Genomic DNA, 22,238 nt, shown 5'->3' with positions numbered 1-22,238 from the left:
CAGGGTGAATCACACCCAGCGCCATCGTCTTCTCTCCGTGCGCTAATGCTCGCTGTGTGTGTGTGTGTGTGTGTGTGTCCACAGCCATGCTGACCTGTCGTCCTGATGAGTTCCAGTGTGGTGATGGCTCCTGTATCCACGGCACCAAGCAGTGTAACCGCGTCCACGACTGCCCCGACTTCAGCGACGAGGCGGGCTGCGTCAATGGTGGGCGGAGCCTCCTGTAGCCCCTCCCCTCACCAGACTCTCCTCCTGTAGCCCCTCCCCTCACCAGACTCTCCTCCTGTAGCCCCTCCCCTCACCAGACTGTCCTCCTGTAGCCCCTCCCCTCACCAGACTCGCATCTTGTAGACCAGTGTTCTTCCCCCCCTTGTCCTCAGGGAACCACTGCCCTGCATGTTCTAGATGTTTCCCTGCTCCAACACACCTGATTCTAATGAATGAGTCGTTGTCTAGCTCTGCGGTAGTCTGTAGTCAAGTGCTCTAACCACTAAGCTGTACTGACCTCCCCCTAGTGTGTCTGTCCAGTCCTCTTCCTGAACATCCCTCAAGGTCACCCTGCCTTAGCGCTAGCACAGAGCCCTGTGGAGGACGCACTGTTTTGAAGCTCATGGATGAACTCCAAATCAATACTGGATTGTTCAGACTCACTGTTCCCTAATTGTGTTTTGAAAGTGTGTGAGCGTTGGTGTGTGTGTGTTGGAGTCTGTGCAAGTGTGTGTGTGTGTGTGTGTGTGTGCATGGATTAGTCTGTGTTTAGCAACTTCAACAGGAAGTTCAAACATTGGTTGGTCTGCTGTCAACGCCTACAATGTTCAAGATGCCCATGAAAAAAACTCTCATCTTAATTGGCAAAGAATCCTTTTCTGTTGGGCCAGCCTGAGTTTTGTCTCTCAGCTGTCTAACACTCAGATGGCTGAGGGGTGAGGGAGTCGGGCTAGTAATCAGAAGGTTGCTGGATCGATTCCCCACCGTGCCAAATGACGTTGTGTCCTTGTGTCCTTGTACTTACTGTAAGTCTCTCTGGATAAGAGCGTCTGCTAAATGACTAAATGTAAATGTAACACTCTGGTCTTCCTCTCTTAGCAACCAAATGCGACGGGCCGCGCAAGTTCAGGTGCAAGAATGGCGAGTGTATCGACAGCAGCAAGGTGTGTGACAGCATCAATGACTGCAGGGACTGGTCAGACGAACCCATGAAGGACTGTGGTGAGACTGGAGCACACACACACACACTCTCACACACGCACTGTGTGTTAGTACCCAGTTCAGATTCAGCAGGTCACTCGTGTAGCGAGATGAGCTTTGTTTGATCAAGGCAGAGTCTTCCAGGACGAGTCTTGGCGCACTCGTTATCATCAAAGCCTCACTTGGCCCTACAGTGTGATTTCACAGCTCCAACGTGAGCGGACTACATTACCCACAACCCACCACATGGATCATCTCCTCACCATAGATAAATACCACTCAAGTTGATCTCAGTCTAAGTTCTCTCAGTCGAAGCCCCACAGTGGAAAAGTCTCAAGTCAGTGACCTGTGATACTAAGTCAACACATTGAAACCACGTTTAATGATAACAGATCATATTTTGCCTTAGCAATAACCTGTTTCTAAGTGATGCGTCGATCGAACCTATAATATCAAAGGTTATGATGTTCGTATTTAAAAGAAAAATATCAGGTGCTTGTTGGCTCTCCTAGCCTTACGACATCTGTTAGGTCATGTCGTGTTTACTGGTGTGTGTACGACACAAGTCACCTTGTTTTTGGTGTCTCTCTCTCTCTCTCTCGCTCTCTCTCTCTCTTTCTCTTTCTCTCTCTCTGCTCTCTCGCTCTCTCTCTCTCTCTGCTCGCTCTCTGTCTCTCTCTCTCTCTCTCTCTCTGCTCTCTCTCTCTCTCTCTCTCTCTCTCTCTCTTTCTCTCTCTGCTCGCTCTCTGTCTCTCTCTCTCTCTCTCTGCTCGCTCTCTCTCTCTGCTCTCTCTTTCTCTCTCTACTCTCTCTCTCTCTCTCTCTCTCTCTCTCTGCTCGCTCTCTCTCTCTCTCTCTCTCTCTCTCCCTCTGCTCTCTCTCTCTCTTTCTCTGCTCTCTCTCTCTCTCTCTGCTCTCTCTCTCTCTGCTCTCTCTCTCTCTCTCTCTCTCTCTCTCTCCGCCTCTTCCCCTCTGTCAAGGGTGAACGTGTCTGTTGTCCTTGTTTGAGGCTTTAATGTTTGGCAGTAATGAAGTACCAGCTTTTCACTCCTGTAGTTCACCTGCTGGGCATTTAAAGGGGAGGGAGGGAGGGAGGGAGGGAGGGAGGGAGGGAGGGAGGGAGGGAGGGAGGGAGGGAGGGAGGGAGGGAGGGAGGGAGGGAGGGAGGGAGGGAGGGAGGGAGGGAGGGAGGGAGGGAGGGAGAATGAAGGATGGATGGAGCCAGAATGAAGGATGGATGGATTGAGGGAGGGAGGAGATAAGATAAGACACCTGGCACCAAGTTCTGTTCTTCCATCTCCCTGGACGTGTTCCAGCTGTGTCAGGACAGTGTCCCGATAGCCACACACATTCATACACACTGTGGTATCATGAGAGGCTAGACCACCGGGCGGGGTGTAGGGCAGTGCCTAAAAACCTTAGGTGCTTGTTAAAAAGAGTAGGCAAAAGTGGGTTCAAAACAAGGAATCCAGTTTATTTACCAACAGAAAAACTTTGGTCCAGAAGCAAAACATAAAAGTTATGTTGAACACAAAAAGTTGTTCCTCAGACTGGATCCTACCAGGTATCTTCAACTCAAAGCTCTTCTGACGTTGACGTCTCTTTGTGCCAGGTGCGCTCTTCCTCTTTTACTGGCTGGATCCAGCCTTTTGTCCTCTCTCCCTCCCCCACCTGAGCTTCCGCCTCAATCAGGGGACTGAGGCAGGTGCACCTGGTGCCTTCTGGGAGGTGTAGTCCTCTCAGCAGCCATCTTGGGCCCGGGTAGCTACTCCCCGAGAGCCGCGTACCGCCCCTCCACCACCCGTCCTCTCGTGATGTCACAACACACACACACACACGCACTCACACACACGTACACTCACTCATACAAACCCAGTGAAATCTTCATAAATAGATTCTTTGTCCTTCAGACAGTCTCCATAGCCAGTCCTCCAGTCCCTCTCCTCCAGTGTCTCTAACTCTCCCCTCTCCTCCGCAGGCATAAACGAGTGCGCTGACAACAATGGAGGCTGTTCCCACATCTGCAGAGACAGCAGGATAGGCTATGAATGTGACTGTCCGTCTGGTTACAAGCTACTGGACAAGAAGACCTGTGGAGGTATGAAGCTGGCCTGATCCGGCCTGATCCGGTCTGGTCTCTTTCACTCTACTCTGTTTTGTTTTATTGTAGTCAATTCCCTGCTCTGTCAGTATGTCAAACCCCCCTCCTGTGCACCCCAGACCCCCTCCTGTGCACCCAGACCCCCCCTCCTGTGCACCCCAGACCCCCCCTCCTGTGCCCCCCAGACCCCCCCTCCTGTGCCCCCCAGACCCCCCCTCCTGTGCCCCCCAGACCCCCCCTCCTGTGCACCCCAGACCCCCCCTCCTGTGCACCCCAGACCCCCCCTCCTGTGCCCCCCAGACCCCCCCTCCTGTGCACCCCAGACCCCCCCTCCTGTGCACCCCAGACCCCCCCTCCTGTGCACCCCAGACCCCCCCTCCTGTGCACCCCAGACCCCCCCTCCTGTGCACCCCAGACCCCCCCTCCTGTGCCCCCCAGACCCCCCCTCCTGTGCACCCCAGACCCCCCCTCCTGTGCACCCCAGACCCCCCCTCCTGTGCCCCCCAGACCCCCCCTCCTGTGCACCCCAGACCCCCCCTCCTGTGCACCCCAGACCCCCCCTCCTGTGCACCCCAGACCCCCCCTCCTGTGCACCCCAGACCCCCCCTCCTGTGCCCCCCAGTCCTCTGTTCTGCTGTCTGCTGTGTGCTAATCTATGTCCTGCTCTGTCAGTATGTTACCCCCACAACCCCAACCCCCACCCCACCCACAATATCTCCTGTCCGTCCAGCTGTCGCTGGTGTAATGGATGTGTCCCCCCCCCCATCCAGACATAGATGAATGTGAGAACCCGGATGCCTGCAGTCAGATCTGCATCAACTACAAGGGAGACTTCAAGTGTGAGTGCTACGAGGGTTACGAGGTGGACCCGCTCTCCAAGACCTGCAAGGCTGTGGGTGAGGACCTGGAGACGCGCACACACACACTCACACACACACACACGCTCATACACACACACACACAGTCACACACAGTCACACAGTAACAGCCCATCACCCGGCAACACAGCCGTCTGTTGCTGCTCATACAGAGAGTGGAGGTGCTCTGTATGCAGCGCTGCCACGCTCTGCGCTACCACAAATATTTACCGTCTGGGTCCATGTTCCACTGGCTGTAGGACAGCCAGGCATTGTGTCTCACCCTGCCCCACGGTAAACAGCCTGGCCTGGGCATGAATAGAAAGCCAGGCCCCTGGTCTGAAGCAGAAGCCTGGTAAACACCCGGGGAGAATAGATGGAGTTGTGATTATCATCATCACTCTTGGCCTCAGTCATGGCAGGGGCAAGCGGCTGTGCTAGTGAGAAAGCTTATGCAGGAATTGGCTTTGCCTTGCTCTTAAGTGGCGTGAAAAACGCCATTGATTACCCCCCCCCCCCTCCCTTCCCGCCGGCCCAGAAAGCAAGTCTTTATTACTGTGAGACAGAGCTAATAGATGCTGTCAGAACAGCAGGCCTGTTTATTAGACGAGAGGAGGCTGTGTCTGTGTGTGTGTGTGTGTGTGTGTGTGTGTCTCGGTGTCCGTGTGTGTAATGTAGTGTGCGTGTGTGTGTGCTCTCTCATGTGTGAGGTGTGTGTGTGTGGCTATTGAAGTGTGGCGATAGCGAGTCACGTTTGTAGTTGATTGCCCACAGCGAGTTGGAGTGAGAAGCAAGGGGTAGTTGTTAACACACCGAGCCATATTTACAGGACGTGTCAGCACAGACACATAAATAAAGAGCTGCCTGCCTTGGGAACTAACGCGCCTTTAATGAATCTACACAAGCGCACTCGCACACATTTTAGACACATATACACACACACACACACTCACTATAATAAGACTTTTTTAACAAGCACAAACACTTTGTTTTCGCCTGTCAAACACGCATGCACACACACACATCCGACCGTCTCATTCCTAAGCAATACGTGACAAACGGCCTGATTTGGCCCTGCGCCCCTCTCCTCCAGAGGACAAACCCATGTTCACGGAAGAAAGCGTGATTCCCCCCCATCGCTCTCCCGTGAGCACGCCCCGAATCCAGTCAACCTCACAGCTTCCCTTCCTCTCAGGATGAAACTCTTCAAGGAGAACCTTTGGAAGATGAGCACATTCAACCTCTCTCTTTAGTGACAAATAAACTCTTTTATTTGCTTCTCTAAAGTGTTTTCCTCGTGCGCTAATCCTTCCAAACCCGTCTGGACTCAGTTTGACGACAACATTGGTTTTCTCCGGGCTGTAGCTTGGTGATTAATTGAAGTCCCTAGTTGGTGTCACCCTCCGTTCAGCGTTTGGAGTTGTGTGTGTGTGTCATCGCACTCCCAGGAGAGGTTAGAACGATAAACTCATTACATCCTGTTTGTTATTTAATTCACCTTCGAGAGAGAGAGAAGGGGGAGAGAAATAGGGAGAAATAAAGGCAGGGGTTAGAGTGGCAGGGGGAAGGGGTGAGAGAAAAAGAGGCAGGATAAGGGGAAGGAGTGATGGAGAGAAAGGAGAGAGAGGGGGATAGAGGGGAGGTAGAGAGAGAGCTGGGTAAGGGGTTGATCAGGTTGCAAAGTGTCACACATGCTTAAGCATGTCCCTCCATTTGCTTATTACCTTTCTTTTCCCTCTTAGACTCTTTCTCTCTCTTCCTCTCTCTCTCGACAAATTTCTTTCTCCCATGGAGAGTAGAGTTTGAGTTATAAAAAAATTGTGCTGCCTGTCATTTACTCAGAGTAAAGTTGATTGTGTTGCTATTGTTTAGTCAGGGTTTTTGTTGTTTTGTGCGTGCGTCAGTGTTGTTTATTGTTGTCAATGACTGATGACAGACAGGCATTGTCTTCCCTCGCCGTCCCCCGCTAACGACGCCGTCCCCCGCTAACGACGCCGTCCCCCGACGCTGACCACCCCCCCACAGATGAGGAGTCTGGGGCCACTTCCTCTCCCTTCTTTCCCCACTTTTTAGTCACAGAATGTGTCAACTCAATGTCCCTCTGTGTGACAGGCTATCTGGCTAGACTTATCACGTCCCGGCTTATCTTAATTGGCTGACAAGGCTGTCTTCGGAGTCCGCAGATTAAAACGCATGGAGGACCCGCTTCGGATGAGGAAAAAGATGGCACTTGTTGATGACATCACTCCCCCAGGACCCCCTGGCCCAGGACTGAGTCAACATTATTTATTTTATTTTTTATCTTATTGCTGTGACAACCTCTCTCTCTGTCTTTCTCATTCCATATCTTACTCTTCCTCCCTATTTCTTTCTGTCATTACTTCTGACAAGCAATGTTCTGTAGTCTTACACCATCTCTCTCTCTCTTTCCCCCACCTGCCACTCATTCACTTGCTGTCTCTTTCCTTCTCACCCTCTCTCTCTCTCTCTCTCTCTCTCTCTCTCTCTCTCTCTCTCTATGTCTCAGCCTCTGAAATTGATACAAATCCCAAAGACAGGGAAAGTGATTGAATCGTAACTCGCAGCAAAAATGAAAATATTTGCTCCCCATGCAGTGGGGACCTGGGACTGAGAAACTCATCTAGGCGTGGCGGGGTGTGTGTGTGTGTGGGTGGGTGTTTACTGTAGTCTGATACATGGACAGGGGCAAAGCTGATAGGACAATCATCCGGGCTGTGTGTTGATTGTGTCTAGGATACAGGAGAGGGGGCAGAGGAGGTAGGAGGGTGTGTGTGTGGGGGGGGGGGGGGGGTGAGAGGTGAACCAATCCATCACTAGTCCCAGCTCATCACTCTCCATCACTGTCATAGGCGCATGTCCATTTTCAGATCTGTTCAGCCAGACCCACAAGCAGGGTCACACCTGGATGGCCTCTATCTCTCTCTCTCTCTCTCTGTCGTTCTGTCTCTCTCTCTCTCATTGCTCTCTCTCTCTGTCTTTCTCTCTCTCTCTCTCTCTCTCTCTCTCTCTCTCTCTCTCTGTCTCTCTCTCTCATGATTTGCTCTCCTCATCCCTCCTTCTCTACTCTCGTTGAGTCCATTGTAATCAGGACCAGGACTGTGAGAGGAGAGAGGGAGGGTTGAGGGGGGGTACTTGACAGAGTGATTTTCTGAGGGGATAGAGAATCAGGCCATGCTGGGCATCCTGTGTGTGTGTGTGTGTGTGTGTGTGTGTGAGAGAGAGAGAGAGAGAGAGAGAGAGAGAGAGAGAGAGAGAGAGAGAGGGAGATGGAGAGGGAGAGAGAGGGAGGGAGAGAGAGAGAAGGAGAGGGAGAGAAAGGGAGAGGGGGAGAGAAGGAGAGAGGGAGGGGGATAGAGAGAGAGAGAGAGACAGAGAGGGAAAGAGAGAGAGAGATAGCTGTTCACTCCAGGCCCTGCTGGGCTCCTGCAGAGATCACTGACTCAAGTAACCAGGATACGTGTTGAAGGAGCCTGTGTGTGTGTGTGTGTGTGTGTGTGTTTTGGAGGTTGCGTGTGTGTGTGAGACAGTGTCTGTTCTCACCTTGAGAAGTCTCCACGTACCCCCAGTGTGTGTGTGTGTGTGTGTGTGTGTGTGTGTGTGTGTGTGTGTGTGTGTGACGGCAGATCAGCAATTAGTGAAGAAAACCATAAAGAAAGATTAATAGAGGGCAGTTGGAAGAATAATAGAGGAGATGGTGATTTGGGGAAGAGATTCTTTCCGTGTGTGTGTGTGGTTTGAGGTGATAGCAAAGGCATATGCACGTCTGGCCTCTGAACTGTTATTATTCAAACACATGAGTCATGCTTCTTCAGTCTTGTCAAACATGCACCTCTAGTGAATTTCTGGCGTGCCAAAGCACACACACACATGCACACACACACAAGCACACACACACAAGCACACATGCACATTCTCCAACACTTGCAGCCGCATCACGTCCATGACCATGCTGTGGTAATGAAGTGTTCTTTCTCACTCTCTCATTCTCTCTCTTTCTCATTCTCTTTCTCTTTCTCTCGCTTTCTCACTCTCTTTTTTTCTCTAAATCACTTATTCTCCCTCCCTCCCTCCCTCCCTCCCTCCTCCAGGTAAGAGTCCATACCTCATGTTTACTAACCGTCATGAGATCAGGCGCCTGGACCTGCTGACCTGGGCCTACACCCAGGTGGTCCCCAGTCTGAAGAACGCCGTGGCCCTGGACGTAGACGTGGCCACCAACAAGATGTACTGGTGTGACCTGTACCACCGCAAGATCTACAGGTACACACACACACACACACAGTGTCTTCTGGAGCGTGGCTATGCATGATAGGTGTTGTTGTGATGGGCTGTGACCTCACTCTCGGCTCTGCCTTCTCCTGGACTAACTCCCTCTCATGGCGGCAGAGGCTGACAAGCGTGTGTGTGTGTGTGGAAAGACGCAGGTGTGTGTCTCTTGATGGGCAGTATATTTAATCATGTCTGTGCATGTGTGCAGTCTGTGTACAGCTGGTGACGCCCTTTTCTCATCGCTCGAGGGCTGACCGCATGGGTCACAGAGTCTCCTCTCCTCTGTTCCCTGATCCTCCCCTCTCCTCCCCTCTCCCCCCCTCTCCCCCCCTCTCCCCCCTCTCCTCCCCTCTCCTCCCCTCTCCTCCCCTCTCCTCCCCTCTCCTCCCCTCTCCCCCTCTCCTCCCCTCTCCCCCCCTCTCCTCCCCTCTCCTCCCCTCTCCTCCCCTCTCCCCCTCTCCTCCCCTCTCCTCCCTCTCCTCCCCTCTCCTCCCCTCTCCCCCTCTCCTCCCCTCTCCTCCCCTCTCCCCCTCTCCTCCCCTCTCCCCCTCTCCTCCCCTCTCCTCCCCTCTCCTCCCCTCTCCTCCCCTCTCCCCCTCTCCTCCCCTCTCCCCCCCTCTCCTCCCCTCTCCCCCCTCTCCTCCCCTCTCCCCCTCTCCTCCCCTCTCCTCCCCTCTCCTCCCCTCTCCTCCCCTCTCCCCCCCTCTCCTCCCCTCTCCTCCCCTCTCCTCCCCTCTCCTCCCCTCTCCTCCCCTCTCCCCCCCTCTCCCCCCTCTCCTCCCCTCTCCTCCCCTCTCCTCCCCTCTCCTCCCCTCTCCTCCCCTCTCCTCCCCTCTCCTCCCCTCTCCCCCTCCCCCCTCTCCCCCTCTCCTCCCCTCTCTCCCTCCCTCCTCCCCTCTCCCCTCCTCCCCTCTCCTCCCCTCTCCCCTCTCCTCCCTCTCTCCTCCCCTCTCCTCCCCTCTCCTCCCCTCTCCCCCCCTCTCCTCCCCTCTCCTCCCCTCTCCTCCCCTCTCCTCCCCTCTCCTCCCCTCTCTCCCCTCCCCTCCTCCTCCCCTCTCCCCCTCTCCCCCTCTCCTCCCCTCTCCTCCCCTCTCCTCCCCTCTCCTCCCCTCTCCTCCCCTCTCCCCCCTCTCCCCCCTCTCCTCCCCTCTCCTCCCCTCTCCTCCCCTCTCCCCCCCTCTCCTCCCCTCTCCTCCCCTCTCCTCCCCTCTCCTCCCCTCTCCTCCCCTCTCCCCCCTCTCCCCCCTCTCCCCCCCTCTCCTCCCCTCTCCTCCCCTCTCCTCCCCTCTCTCCTCCCCTCTCCTCCCCTCTCCTCCCCTCTCCCCCCTCTCCCCCCTCTCCTCCCCTCTCCTCCCCTCTCCTCCCCTCTCCTCCCCTCTCCTCCCCTCTCCCCCCTCTCCCCCCCTCTCCTCCCCTCTCCTCCCCTCTCCTCCCCTCTCCCCCCCTCTCCTCCCCTCTCCTCCCCTCTCCTCCCCTCTCCTCCCCTCTCCCCCCCTCTCCTCCCCTCTCCTCCCCTCTCCCCCCTCTCCTCCCCTCTCCTCCCCTCTCCTCCCCTCTCCTCCCCTCTCCTCCCCTCTCCCCCTCTCCCCCCCTCTCCTCCCCTCTCCTCCCCTCTCCTCCCCTCTCCCCCCTCTCCCCCCTCTCCTCCCCTCTCCTCCCCTCTCCTCCCCTCTCCTCCCCTCTCCCCCCTCTCCTCCCCTCTCCTCCCCTCTCCTCCCCTCTCCTCCCCTCTCCTCCCCTCTCCTCCCCTCTCCCCCCTCTCCCCCCTCTCCTCCTCCCTCTCCTCCCCTCTCCTCCCCTCTCCCCCCCTCTCCTCCCCTCTCCTCCCCTCTCCTCCCCTCTCCTCCCCTCTCCTCCCCTCTCCTCCCCTCCACCTGTAACACTGTCTGGCTCTCTGACACTCACACCTGGATGCTGCTTCATGTCACTGTGGAGGGCGGAGCTTGTTGTCCTTCACGCCTAAATAAAACCACACCCACCAGCATCCCTGTCTCTGCTGGTGTCACCCTGACGATTGTTGCCAGGCAGTGGGCGTGGTGTTCAATCATCTCCATATGTTGTTTCTCATTTCCCTGGCTGAAGAATCACTCTCATTACTCATCTTGTGCCTACCCCAGGGTGCCAACGCTGGAGAGAGGAAGCACACTCTCTAAATCACCTCTCAGTCACATCTAAACACACACACACACACACACATGCATACACGCACACACACACACATGCATACACACAAACACACAGACACACACACATGCATACACACAAACACACAGACACACACACACACACACACACACATGCATACACACAGACACACACACACACACACACATGCATACACACAAACACACACACACACACACACACACACACATGCATACACACAAACACACAGACACACACACACACACACACACACACACACATACACTCCCCTTCCTCCTTATCTCCTCCTCTCTCCCCCTCCTCCCCTCTCTCTTCCTGTGGGGAGGAGATGGGCGCGAGAACTAAACCCTCCTCTCCTGTTCCACCGCTAATTAACAGCAATTAGAGAGATGCGGGTCGATGTGGAGCCAACCTCTAGCTGTGATTAAGACGTCTCAGACAAACAATAACATAGCCAATTAGACACAATATGCTCCCCTCGTTTTCCTCTCACCCCCCCTCTCTCTCCGTCTCTGTCTGTCTCTCTCTCGCTCTCTCTCTCTCTCTCTCTCTCTCTCTCACACTCTTTCCCAAGTCTGTCTCCACGTTCTGTTGTTCAACACACCTGTTTCCCCCTCTTAATTCCTACTCCAGTGAAGTGTGCCAGGAACATGAATTGATACAATGCATCTCCTCCTCCTCCTCCTCATCTCCTCCTCCTCCTCTCCTCCTCCTACTCATCTCCTCCTCCTCCTCTCCTCCTCCTACTCATCTCCTCCTCTCCTCCTCCTTCTCTCCTTCTCCTCTCCTTCTCCTCTTCCTCATCTCCTCCTCCTCTCCTCCTCCTCCTCTCCTCATCTCCTCCTCCAGTGCATACATCAACAAGGCCAGCGAGGCGTGGCAGCAGGTGACCCTGATCGACTCGTCGCTGCAGTCTCCTGAGGGCCTGGCGGTGGACTGGGTCCACAAGAACATCTACTGGACCGACTCTGGAGACAAGACCATCTCCGTCTCCACTGGAGACGGCAAGAAGAGGCGGGTCCTCGTTGCCACGGAGCTGAGCGAGCCACGGGCCATCGCCGTGGACCCCCGCCAGGGGTGAGAGGGGGGGGGCTGGGGGGGAGGAGGAAGGGGGGAGGTGACTGCTTACAGCTTCATGCCCCCCCGACCTCCTCTTCCCCCTCGGGGCTCGTTCCACAACATTACAGATGTAGACGAGCATGAAACTCATGCAAATGAGTCCCCACCGTGCCATAGACTTCCTGTCTGGGAGGGGAGGGGTGGGGGGGGGCGGGGCGGGGGGGGGGAGACGAGGGGCGGGGGGGGGGAGAGAGGGAGAGGGGAGGGGCGGAGAGAGGGAGGGTCACACATGCAGGCTCTGGCTGGTTCTCCCAGCACGCTTCTCTTCTCTCTCCCTCCAAGCCGAGTTTCTCTCCTGACTCTTACTTACAGTATCTGCTTTCATCAGCCTCTTGAGTGAGGTCCACCCTAACCCTAGTCTCTCTCTCTCTCTCTCTCTCCCTCCCTCCTTACAGGTTCATGTACTGGTCAGATTGGGGCTCACAGGCCAAGATAGAGAAGGCAGGCATGAACGGAGTGGACCGCCAGGTTCTGGTGTCACAGAGGATCGAGTGGCCCAATGGAATCACCCTGGGTAAGAGAGGAGGAGGAGGGGGAGGAAGGGGGAGGAGGGGGGAGGGGAGGAGGAGAGGGGTCAGGAGGGGAGGAGGGGAGGAGGGGTGGGGTCAGGAGGGGAGGGGGAGGAGGGGTGGGGGGAGGAGGGGGAGGGGAGGGGAAAGGAGGGAGGGGAGAAGGAGGAGAGTTTTGAGTTTTAACACACCTCACCACCTCATTGGCTGTGAAGATGAGGGGTGGGGGGGGAGTAGTAAGTGTAATAATAATATGTAACATTTGGATGTAGTGAATTGATGTACTGTAGTTTCCCTATGTCCTTTTGGCCCCTAGATATATCCTGACATACACATTAACTTAGACAAGTCATCTATTACCTCGTACCATTGCAGTATAGTCCACTATGTGGTTTCTACTGATGTGGCGTGGGAATTTCGGAGTGATTTGCACTTGATGCGTAGGCAGTATTCCCAGTCAGGGAATAGAACCAGCGATGTTCTGTTCTGAGGGCGATTGCGTTTTCCTGACACATGTGCCTGGGTGTCGAGTCCAACATGATTGATGTGCTACTGAACCACATCACATAACACTCAGCAGAGACCTTTCCTGTTTGACCTCCTTTTCTTTCTCTTCCTCTCTCCTTCTGCCTCCCTCTCTCTCTCTCTCTCTCTCACTCTCCCTCCTTCCCCCTCCCTCCCTTCCTACCTCCCTCACCCTCTCTCCCTCCCTCACCCTCTCTCCCCCCCTCCCTCACCCTCCCTCCCTCCCTCAGACTTGTCTAACAGGCGTCTGTACTGGGTGGACTCGAAGCTCCACCTGCTGTCGAGTATCGACCTGAACGGAGACAACCGCAAAGTGCTGCTGTCCTCCCAGGACTACCTGGGGCACCCCTTCGCCCTCACCGTGTTCCAGGTACGCAGGGGGAGGGGGGGAGGGTCACAGGGAGAGGGAGGATGTCTGGGGATCAGTAAGAGAGAGAGGGAGAGGGGGAGGAGAGAGGGAGAGGGGGAGGAGAGAGGGAGGGAGAGGGGGAGGTGGGGTGGTGGTGGTCAAACCAAGATGGGATATGTGGAATGTATGAAAGGGGAAATCCATCATCGGTGGTGTGTGTGTCCAGATCTCCACTGGGCCGGCAGTAGCCCAGGAGCGCAGGCCTGTAGATTAATCGCCTGCAGCTGGGTTTACCAGGACACCCACCAAATTAAAAAGCCTTTACGGAGTCATCGAGCACCAGCCCAGAGTGGGGGGGGGGTCAGAACGTGGGGGCCATACATCACTGTTGTAGACCCCCGACACACACACACACACCTTCTCAGGTCTCCCTGGGGTCCTGTGACTGAACAGCAAAACAGGAAACAGTGATTTGAGTTTAGCTCCAGTGCCGTCTCATGGCCTGGGGGAATGGCAGACAAACGGGGGACAGAGAGAGATATGAACAGGATGTAAAAGTGTAGAACAGTTTGGCAGAGTGACAAGCTGTGGAGGGTGTAGGCTTTATGTTTGTCGTAGACCACAAACTTCCACATGGCTTTAAGCCATCGGTGAAGGACTGAATGTGAGTCCTGCTGTGTGTTTGTCCTACTGGGTCCTACAAACCATCCATTCAAAGGACCCAAAACCATTAAATAATCAATGCTCTCACATATTCCCAGCCTGATTCACTGGTTAGTGGAACTTTCATCCGTTTTCCCAGGTGGACAGCTGATGTAAGCGTTAAGGTTAGTTGGGTTTAGCCGGGCACGGTGTTAAGTGTGGAAGTGAAGGGCGAGTTGTTTTAACAGCCTGGGCCGCGCTGTCTCCAGGGCTTAGCACCCAGACATGAGACTCTCCTTGATCCTAGAGATAAACCCAGACAGGATATGTGGCTGCAGTGTTGGATCTGATACAGCCTCGATACCAGAGAGGTAACAGTGACAGAGAGAGAGAGGGGGGGGATAGAGGAGAGAGGGAGAGAGAGAGGGAGGGGAAGGGAAGTTAGCTTAACGTTTATCATATGAGTATTCGTCTCATGTAATTGGAATGGTCCTGTCCTCCTAACTGTCTCCTGGATCCAGAAGAGGACTGGCTGGAGGACAGGAGGAGGGAGAGGGAGAGATGGGAGGCTGGCTGGAGGAGAGGAGGATTAAGGCAGAAGGGGAGGGAGGGATGGCGAATAGAGAAGTAGAGATAAAGCCCAGGCAGAGATGAGGGGAAGAGCTCCTTTGTGGTTGGCTGACCTCAGGCAGAGGGAGGGAGTGAGGGAGGGAAGGAGGGAGGGACAAAAATGATGCCAACAGGTTGCCAAGTATCCCGCCTGTGTGTCTGTCTGCAAGTGGAGCAACCAGAGAACATCCTGGAGTTAGCATGCTTGGAGGACTGACCGTATCCCACGCTGCCCCTCTCTCCCTGTCAGGACCAGGTGTACTGGACGGACCTGGAGGATGAAGCCATCTACAGCGCCAACCGTCTGACTGGTCAGGACGTGTCCCGGCTGGCCGAGCACCTCAACAACCCTCTGGACGTGGTGGTGTTCCACGAGCTCAGACAGCCCAAAGGTCTCACACACACACACGGGAACACACACACGTGAACACACACACGTGAACACACACACAGCACACACTCACTGCTAGCAGCAAACCTGCTTCTTTTTGGCTTATCTTTTCTTTCTTTTTTTGTTGTTGCCAGGAATAAATTGGCTGTCTGTCAATACTCATACTATATACATCTCTCTGTGTGTGTGTGTGTGTGTGTGTGTTGTCCTTTGTCTGCTCATAGTGTGTGTGCCAGTAGAGGAGCTAATTGAACTCCCTCATTAATAAATCAGCGGTTCTGCTGAAAGATAAATCAAAGAATTAAACATGTTGTCTCCAAAATGCCAAAAAGAGCAGGGGAACTTTTGCTCTCTCTCTCTCTCTCTCTCTCTCTCTCTCTCTCTCTCTCTCTCTCTCTCTCTCTCTCTCTCTCTCTCTCTCTCTCTCTCTCTCTCTCTCTCTCTCTCTCTCTCTCTCTCTCTCTCTCTCTCTCTCTCTCTCTCTCTCTCTCTCTCTCTCTCTCTCTCTCTCTCTCTCTCTCTCTCTCTCTCTCTCTGTGCTCTCATCTCTTGCCTCTGGTTGAAATATTCATTATAGTTCTTCTACCGCTGCAGAATGTATTTCAGGAGTTTCACTTTCTCTCTCTGTCTCTCTCTTCGTCTCTCTCCTTCTCGCTCTCTCTCTATCTGTCTCTCTCTCTTTATCTCAGTCCTTGTCTTCCTGTGTCTCCTCTTCTGTCCCACAGTTCACAGCTGTTAACTGTAACCAGTAATGAGAGAATCGTCAATGAACACCTCATTACTCTTCCACTGTTCCATTCAAACTGTTCCGTTTTTGTGATCATTTTCAGAGATAACGTTTCGCTCTGCTACTTTCATATTACACATTTTTCAGAAAGAGATTCTTCTTTTCTCTTTCCAGACTTTGTGCCTACACCCCCCCCCCCACACACACACCTTTAGTGAGCTGAACTTTGAAGTCAAGTTTGTGCAGTACAGTAGATATTTCCATCTACCCACCAGGTGTACACACACACACACACACACCAGAGGGTGCACCGTGTGTGTGTGTACAGCTATGACGTGTGGAAGGCTCTTGCAGTTTCTCTGCTTCGTTTGCAGCATCCTATACAGCGGAACCACACACATCCAGTCCATCTTCAAAACAGAAGCTCGGCTCCTCTCGGCTTTGAAACGACACCGCTCTGTTCCCTGTCAGCCCCCAGAGAAGCTCCAGCATTTCAAACATTCTGTCTTAAGTCGGTTAGGACCGCTGAGGTGCAGCTTAATCCTTGTTCGCACCGTAGCTGAGGGCTGGAACACGAGCTGGAGTTAGCTTCCGTGTAACGTCTAGCGTGTAGTGTTTCTGTCTGTGTGGACGGCCTCATCCCTAACCCGTGTCTCCGCTATTTCCTGTCAGCCCCGGACGCGTGTAACCTGGGAAGTCTGCCAAACGGAGGGTGTGAGTACCTGTGTCTGAAGGCGCCCCAGATCACTGACCACTCCCCCAAGTACACCTGTGCCTGCCCTGATGACATGGAGCTGGGCCCAGACATGAGGCGCTGCGCCATGGGTAATATCTGTACCTTCCTCCTTCGCTACCTCCTCTTCGTCCTCCTCCTCCCCCTTGTTTCAACGTAACCCCTCCCTCGTCCTTGTCCCCCTTCTAGGAGTACAGTGTCCTCTGTGCCCCTCTAACCCTAACCATCATCTCCTCTCAGTTCCAACACACATACACACACATCGTCAATCGGCTCATACGACATGGAGTATTCAGCCAGACGTCTGTTTCTGCGACCGTGGTGCAGTCAGTGCCGTGAGGCACTCTGGAGCCTGAAGCCTCGCCATGTTTGTTGAGATGCGATGTCTGTTGGTGTAAGCTGTGTGTTCTGTTGAGATGCGATGTCTGTTGGTGTAAGCTGTGTGTTCTGTTGAGATGCGATGTCTGTTGGTGTAAGCTGTGTGTTCTGTTGAGATGCGATGTCTGTTGGTGTAAGCTGTGTGTTCTGGCGTTTGCCTTCACCAGGAGGAGCATGTAAGCTGTCAGCGTTACCGGAGCATCTTGATTTTCCAACCTCTGTCTCCTTCACGTTCTTCCCAGCAGTAAGGCCTAAGACCACCACAGTGGTTACGACCACCACCTCAGCCACGCCCACCACATGGACCACCACCTTCCCCAGCACCACCTCAACGCCGACCTCCACCACGACCACCACGTCCGCTCCATCTACCACCACTACCACCGCCTCCACAACCTCCAGCACCACAACCTCCAGCACCACCCCAGAGTCATCGACCACACGGCCAACCACCTCCACAACGTCGCCCCTGCCAGCTTCACCCAGGACCACCCCCCAGTGGAGGACACCACCCTCCACCACCAGCAGCGGCCCCCGGAGAACCTCCACTCTCAGCCCCCTGGCCCCCAACCTGACCCCCAACCTGGCCCCCAACAGCATCCAGAGAGAGAACTCCAACCTTTCTCACAGAGGTAAACAGCGTGTGTGTGTCTATGTCTGCAAGGAGACACAACAAGTCCAAAATGGTCGTCACAAGGATAAAAAGCAGCTTGTTAACTTGGTCTTCAGTTTGTGACAGCATAAAATGCTACTTTTGAGCACTGGGATTAGAGGCTGCGGAGAATTATAATATTCAATTTTCCTCTGAAATGTGTTCATTTACAGAACTGTGTGTGTGTGTGCGTGCGTGTCTCGAGTGTGTATTTATATATGTGTATATCATGACCATCATTTCTGCTACTGCCATATGCCATGGAAACAGCAGGGAAGGGGCACTACTGGGTCACCATACTGCCCCATGTAAGGCTCCTCTCCTCTCCTCCCCCTCTCCTCTCCTCCCCCTCTCCTCTCCTCCCCCTCTCTTCTCCTCCCCCTCTCCTCCCCTCCCCCTCTCCTCTCCTCCCCCTCTCCTCTCCTCTCCACCCCCTCTCCTCTCCTCCCCCTCTCCTCTCCTCCCCCTCTCCTCCCCTCCCCCTCTCCTCTCCTCCCCCTCTCCTCTCCTCCCCCTCTCCTCTCCTCCCCCTCTCCTCCCCTCCCCCTCTCCTCTCCTCCCCCTCTCCTCTCCATCCCTGGTGTGTGAGACAGACAGAGTATCTAATGATAGACTGCACCACTCTCTACAGTATATGGTGCTATTATTCACCGCACACACCCACGCACACACACACACACGCTGCCTCACCTCATGAGAGGGGTGTGGCACTGCTGTCTCCGCTAACACACGACAGAAGAGCCATCGTCCCTCATCCCTCATCCTGCCTCCTGACAGCTTTTCTCTCTCTCTCTTTCCCTCTCTCTCTCCCTCTCCCCCTCTCTGTCTGTCTCTCTCTCTGTCGGTCTCTCTCTGTCTCTCTCTCCATCTCTCTCCCTCTTTCTCTCTCTCCCTCTTTCTCTCCCTCACTCTCTCTCTCTCCCTCTTTCTCTCTCTCTTTCTCTCTGTCTCTCCCTCACTCTCTCTCTCACTTTCCCTCTTTCTCTCCCTCACTCTCTCTCTCCCTCTTTCTCTCTCTCTCTCTTTCTCTCTGTCTATCCCTCACTCTCTCTCTCACTTTCCCTCTTTCTCTCCCTCACTCTCTCTCTCCCTCTTTCTCTCTCTCTCTCTTTCTCTCTGTCTATCCCTCACTCTCTCTCTCACTTTCCCTCTTTCTCTCCCTCACTCTCTCTCTCCCTCTTTCTCTCTCTCTCTCTTTCTCTCTGTCTATCCCTCACTCTCTCTCTCACTTTCCCTCTTTCTCTCCCTCACTCTCTCTATGTCTCTCTCTGTCTCTCTCTTCATCTCTGTCACTCTCTCTCAGACTCTCTCTGTCTGCCCTTCCCCCTTTGTTCCAATCAAGCTTCATTGCCATGACAGCAAATCATTCTTTGAATGCGTTGCCAGATCCATCTAGAGATTAACAAAGAGAGAAAAGAGCAACAATGAAAGGCGTGTGTGTGTCTCCTGGGAAGACCTGAATCTGGTTGTGGACAGTAAAGAATAGATAAACACGTCACTGTACTCGTCTTCCAGCGATTTAGTGAAAATCAATGTTTCAGCTTACAATGCTTTCATCGGGTTTTTGTAAGCTTTCAGTGGATAAAAACATAGTTAAGCAAGTACTAACTGTCAACAGTGTGTGTGTGTGTGACTGTGTGTGTTTGTGTGTGTGTGTGTGTGTGTGTGTGAGAGACGTGTGTGTGTGAGTGTGTGTGTGTGTGTGTGTGACTGTGTGTGTTTGTGTGAGTGTGTGTGTGTGTGTGAGAGAGACGTGTGTGTGTGACTGTGTGTGAGTGTGTGTGTGTGAGAGATGTGTGTGTGTGTTCATGTTCACGTTTCTCCACAGCACATCAGGTGCTGCAGCGCCCTCGTTAGGTCAGTCAGGGTAGAACGGCCTCTGGACTTCAAGCAGCGATGTTGTTGTTTATCGTGAGCACAGAGAGAGAGGGGTTTGTCCATTAGAGAGAAGATAAGAAGAGTCAAACCACTGAGAATGATAAATGTGCTGGGCAGGAGATCACCCGTCCAGTAATCAGTCCAGTGAGAGAGAAGGAGAGGAAGGGTGAGAGAGATTATGGTTTGAGGCGAAAGAGTTTAAACAGAGAGAGAGAGAGAGAGAGAGAGAGAGAGGGAGAGGGGGAGAGGGGGAGGGGGGAGGGGGGAGGGGGAGAGGGAAGGAGGTCTGGATAGATGTGGGAGGAAGTTGCTGCCTTGGTGAGCATTGTCACACAGCGGTGTCTAACCCTTGACGAGCCGAGCAAAAACATGTTGTGATGTTCAGAGAATTGGAAAAGCCTTCTCACCGCTGCGCTAACACGCTGTTGTAGGCGGAGGAAACTGGGACAGGCTCCAGTTTCCAAACCACGATCCCTGGTGTCGTTCCGACTTGGTTCACATCGTCGGGTTCGCCGACATCAGCTGTTCCGCGTGCGTCGCATTATAACAGAGCGGAGGAAAGAGCGTGCGCAGCGCTAAAAAAGATGAAAGCCCGACCGCAGTCAGTCAGTCAGTAAGCAGCTGCCATAGTAACACCTGCTCAGTCAGCCAGCCAGTCACGAACTGCACCCTCTTAAAAGCCGTAAACGACCCTCTTTTCAGCTTGTCTTGCTCCCGACACACGTTCATCCTAAACTCTTAAGAACCTTAGGCCCTGTCCTTTCATAAAAAAAGGTTTTAGTAAGATTGTTTTAATCCCCTTTTGAGTATCAGGGCTCATTGGGGTGTCACTCATGCTTTAGGATTCTTTTTCACTCCACGTTTTGCTGAGTCGGGAACTCCTCAACTTCGGATTGACAGGAAAATGTGTGTGTGTGTGTATGCAGTATATACATGTGTGTATATATACTTCGTATTTCTTTGTGTACATTTTGCGTGCCAGGTCATTAGGTATCTGTGGGACACTATGCCAGGCTCAGGGTCTGATCTGCTGCTGTTATCCTCACAGACAACACCCCATCACAGTGCTGCTAATGGCCGGCCGCACCTAATGGGAGGAGACCGAGTCAGGATTTATTACTGGGGAATGAACAGGAGATGCAGACAACCTGGGGTGGGGATCGGGGTGGGGGTGGAGGGGGGAGGGGGTCTGTATGTTGACGGGACCAATGAGAAACCTCAATAGTTTTTGTTCATATGTCCAATGTTGTTGTCTCTCTCTCCTTCCCCCCCTCTCTCTGTGTCAGCCGGCAGTGAACACTATCTGCTGGGTAACAATATCACGGTGGCTGTTCTGGGTATCGTCATCCCCATAGGTGAGTAGTGTCCCTCGCCTCGCCTGACCTCCTGACTGCTTCAGCTTCCTCTCTGCTTCTGTCTCGTTTATCCCTGCACGCGGGTGTGTGTGTGTGTTTTGGGGTGTGTGTGTGTGTGTGTTTTGGGGTGTGTGTGTGTGTTTTGGGGTGTGTGTGTGTTTTGGGGTGTGTGTGTGTGTTTTGGGGTGTGTGTGTGTGTGTGTGTGTTTTGGGGTGTGTGTGTGTGTGTTTTGGGGTGTGTGTGTGTGTGTGTGTTTTGGGGTGTGTGTGTGTGTTTTGGGGTGTGTGTGTGTGTTTGTGTCTATGAGGGTGTTTTTGTGTGTGTGTGTGTCACTTTTTTTTTGTTGAGCCATTAGAGGCACACGGTGACTGCAGAACCTTCCTGAAAAGTGCCTCAGCTCTCACACAGCCTGATGAGTCTCACTAGACCGCAAACCAGCTTAGTGGGTTAACGACCTTGGGCTGGATAATTGAGAGATCCCATGTCCTGGTTCATTAAAGGCATCCCATTTGTTAATCCTGCCTCCCCCCCGCCCCCCTCCTTTCAACATTGTTGGAGCGGTGCTCGTTTGGAGAGGCATGTTCGTTCCCACAAAAGCCTGTTTTCCTTAAATGGGGTGTTTACAGCAGAATTGGTGATGGCGGGGGCTAGAGCCCAATCATAGAGGGGTCTCTACCCCCCCCCCCCTTTGTCTCCCCCTCGTCCCCCCCTCTCCTCCAACAAAAGAGCAATTAGACAGGACTTCCATGGGGAGACTTCCACACACCAGCTGATAGGAAAATCAGGAATGGGAACTCCAGTCCTCGCCAGACACAGCTTACCTCCCCCCGCCTGCCCGCCCTCCATCCTTTATCCTTCACTCCCTCCCTCCCCCTTCTCTCTTTCCCTACCCCTCTCCCCCCTTTCCTTTCTCTCCCCCCTCTCCTTCCTTTCCTTTCTCTCCTCCCTTCCCAACTTTCCCTTCCCTCCCTCTTCCTCCCTCCATGTTATTCTCAGGAACGTCACCCCCTGTTTGAATGCTCTGTGTAAAATCATAATAACTGTGTGTGTGTGTTGATCTTCAGGGGGCATGTTTGTGTCTCCTGGGGTGGGGCGTTTTTCCATTTCCATTGGAGGGGGGAAGACGAGTGTGTGTGTGTGTGTGTTGAAGCGCCGCTCCGTGTCCCCTGGCTGTGTTAACGCTCCCGTCGTGTGTGTGTGTGTGTGTCGCTGTGTGTTAAACACATGCAGTTCCTATCCTTGCCACAGTGGTGATCGCAGTGCTATGCTCCGGAGGATACTTGGTGTGGAGGAACTGGCGCCGGAAGAACACAAAGAGCATGAACTTCGACAACCCCGTCTACCGCAAGACCACCGAGGACGACGACGACGAGATCCACATCGGCCGCAGCGACGCGGTCGGCCACGTGTACCCCGCTGTGAGTGGCGGCTCCCACCAGCCAATCATCGCCCTGCCCCTGGGGGGTGGGATGACAGACAGCCACTCTCATTGGTACTCTGGGGCGCCGATGCTCTCAAGCGGCAAATGAGAGGAGGGAAGCGGGGTGTGGGGGCGGGGCGTCCTCTCGCAGAGTAAGCCCGTACTGGGGTACAGAACAGGGTTAAACACATCCACGTAGAGTGCGCTTTCACACGCCACCATCGATCGAAAACCAGAGTCATCATCGAACGCGCGCACACACACACACACACAGAATGCTGTGTACCAACATTCCATCCATACGTCACACTATCGTTCCATGTTCCATGTTTTTCACGGGTCATTTGC

General features: G+C 53.9%; 1 protein-coding gene across 2 annotated transcripts in view; it reads left to right on the top strand.

Moving 5' to 3' along the window:
* Positions 1–21,999, top strand: part of lrp8 (low density lipoprotein receptor-related protein 8, apolipoprotein e receptor) — a 98,198-nt gene extending 76,199 nt beyond the window's left edge. The window contains exons 6-18 of one of the 2 annotated variants that reach the window (XM_084692479.1): positions 85–207; positions 1,087–1,209; positions 3,167–3,286; positions 4,060–4,185; positions 8,256–8,427; positions 11,452–11,679; positions 12,117–12,235; positions 12,986–13,125; positions 14,606–14,747; positions 16,146–16,298; positions 16,830–17,216; positions 20,401–20,469; positions 21,701–21,999. In XM_084692479.1, the coding sequence (XP_084548605.1) occupies positions 85–207; positions 1,087–1,209; positions 3,167–3,286; positions 4,060–4,185; positions 8,256–8,427; positions 11,452–11,679; positions 12,117–12,235; positions 12,986–13,125; positions 14,606–14,747; positions 16,146–16,298; positions 16,830–17,216; positions 20,401–20,469; positions 21,701–21,999 (2,201 nt within the window). Of the gene's footprint in view, positions 1–84; positions 208–1,086; positions 1,210–3,166; positions 3,287–4,059; positions 4,186–8,255; positions 8,428–11,451; positions 11,680–12,116; positions 12,236–12,985; positions 13,126–14,605; positions 14,748–16,145; positions 16,299–16,829; positions 17,232–20,400; positions 20,470–21,700 lie in introns of both variants that reach the window. The other variant, XM_084692480.1, reaches the window with a different exon arrangement.
* The last annotated feature ends 239 nt before the right edge of the window (positions 22,000–22,238 follow it).

Source organism: Hypomesus nipponensis, chromosome 26 (genome assembly GCF_054491055.1).
Source record: "Hypomesus nipponensis isolate SF chromosome 26, ASM5449105v1, whole genome shotgun sequence".
Lineage (NCBI taxonomy): Eukaryota > Metazoa > Chordata > Actinopteri > Osmeriformes > Osmeridae > Hypomesus > Hypomesus nipponensis.
Note: the sequence above shows the minus strand (reverse complement) of the source record. Positions and strands in the feature narration are given on the sequence as shown.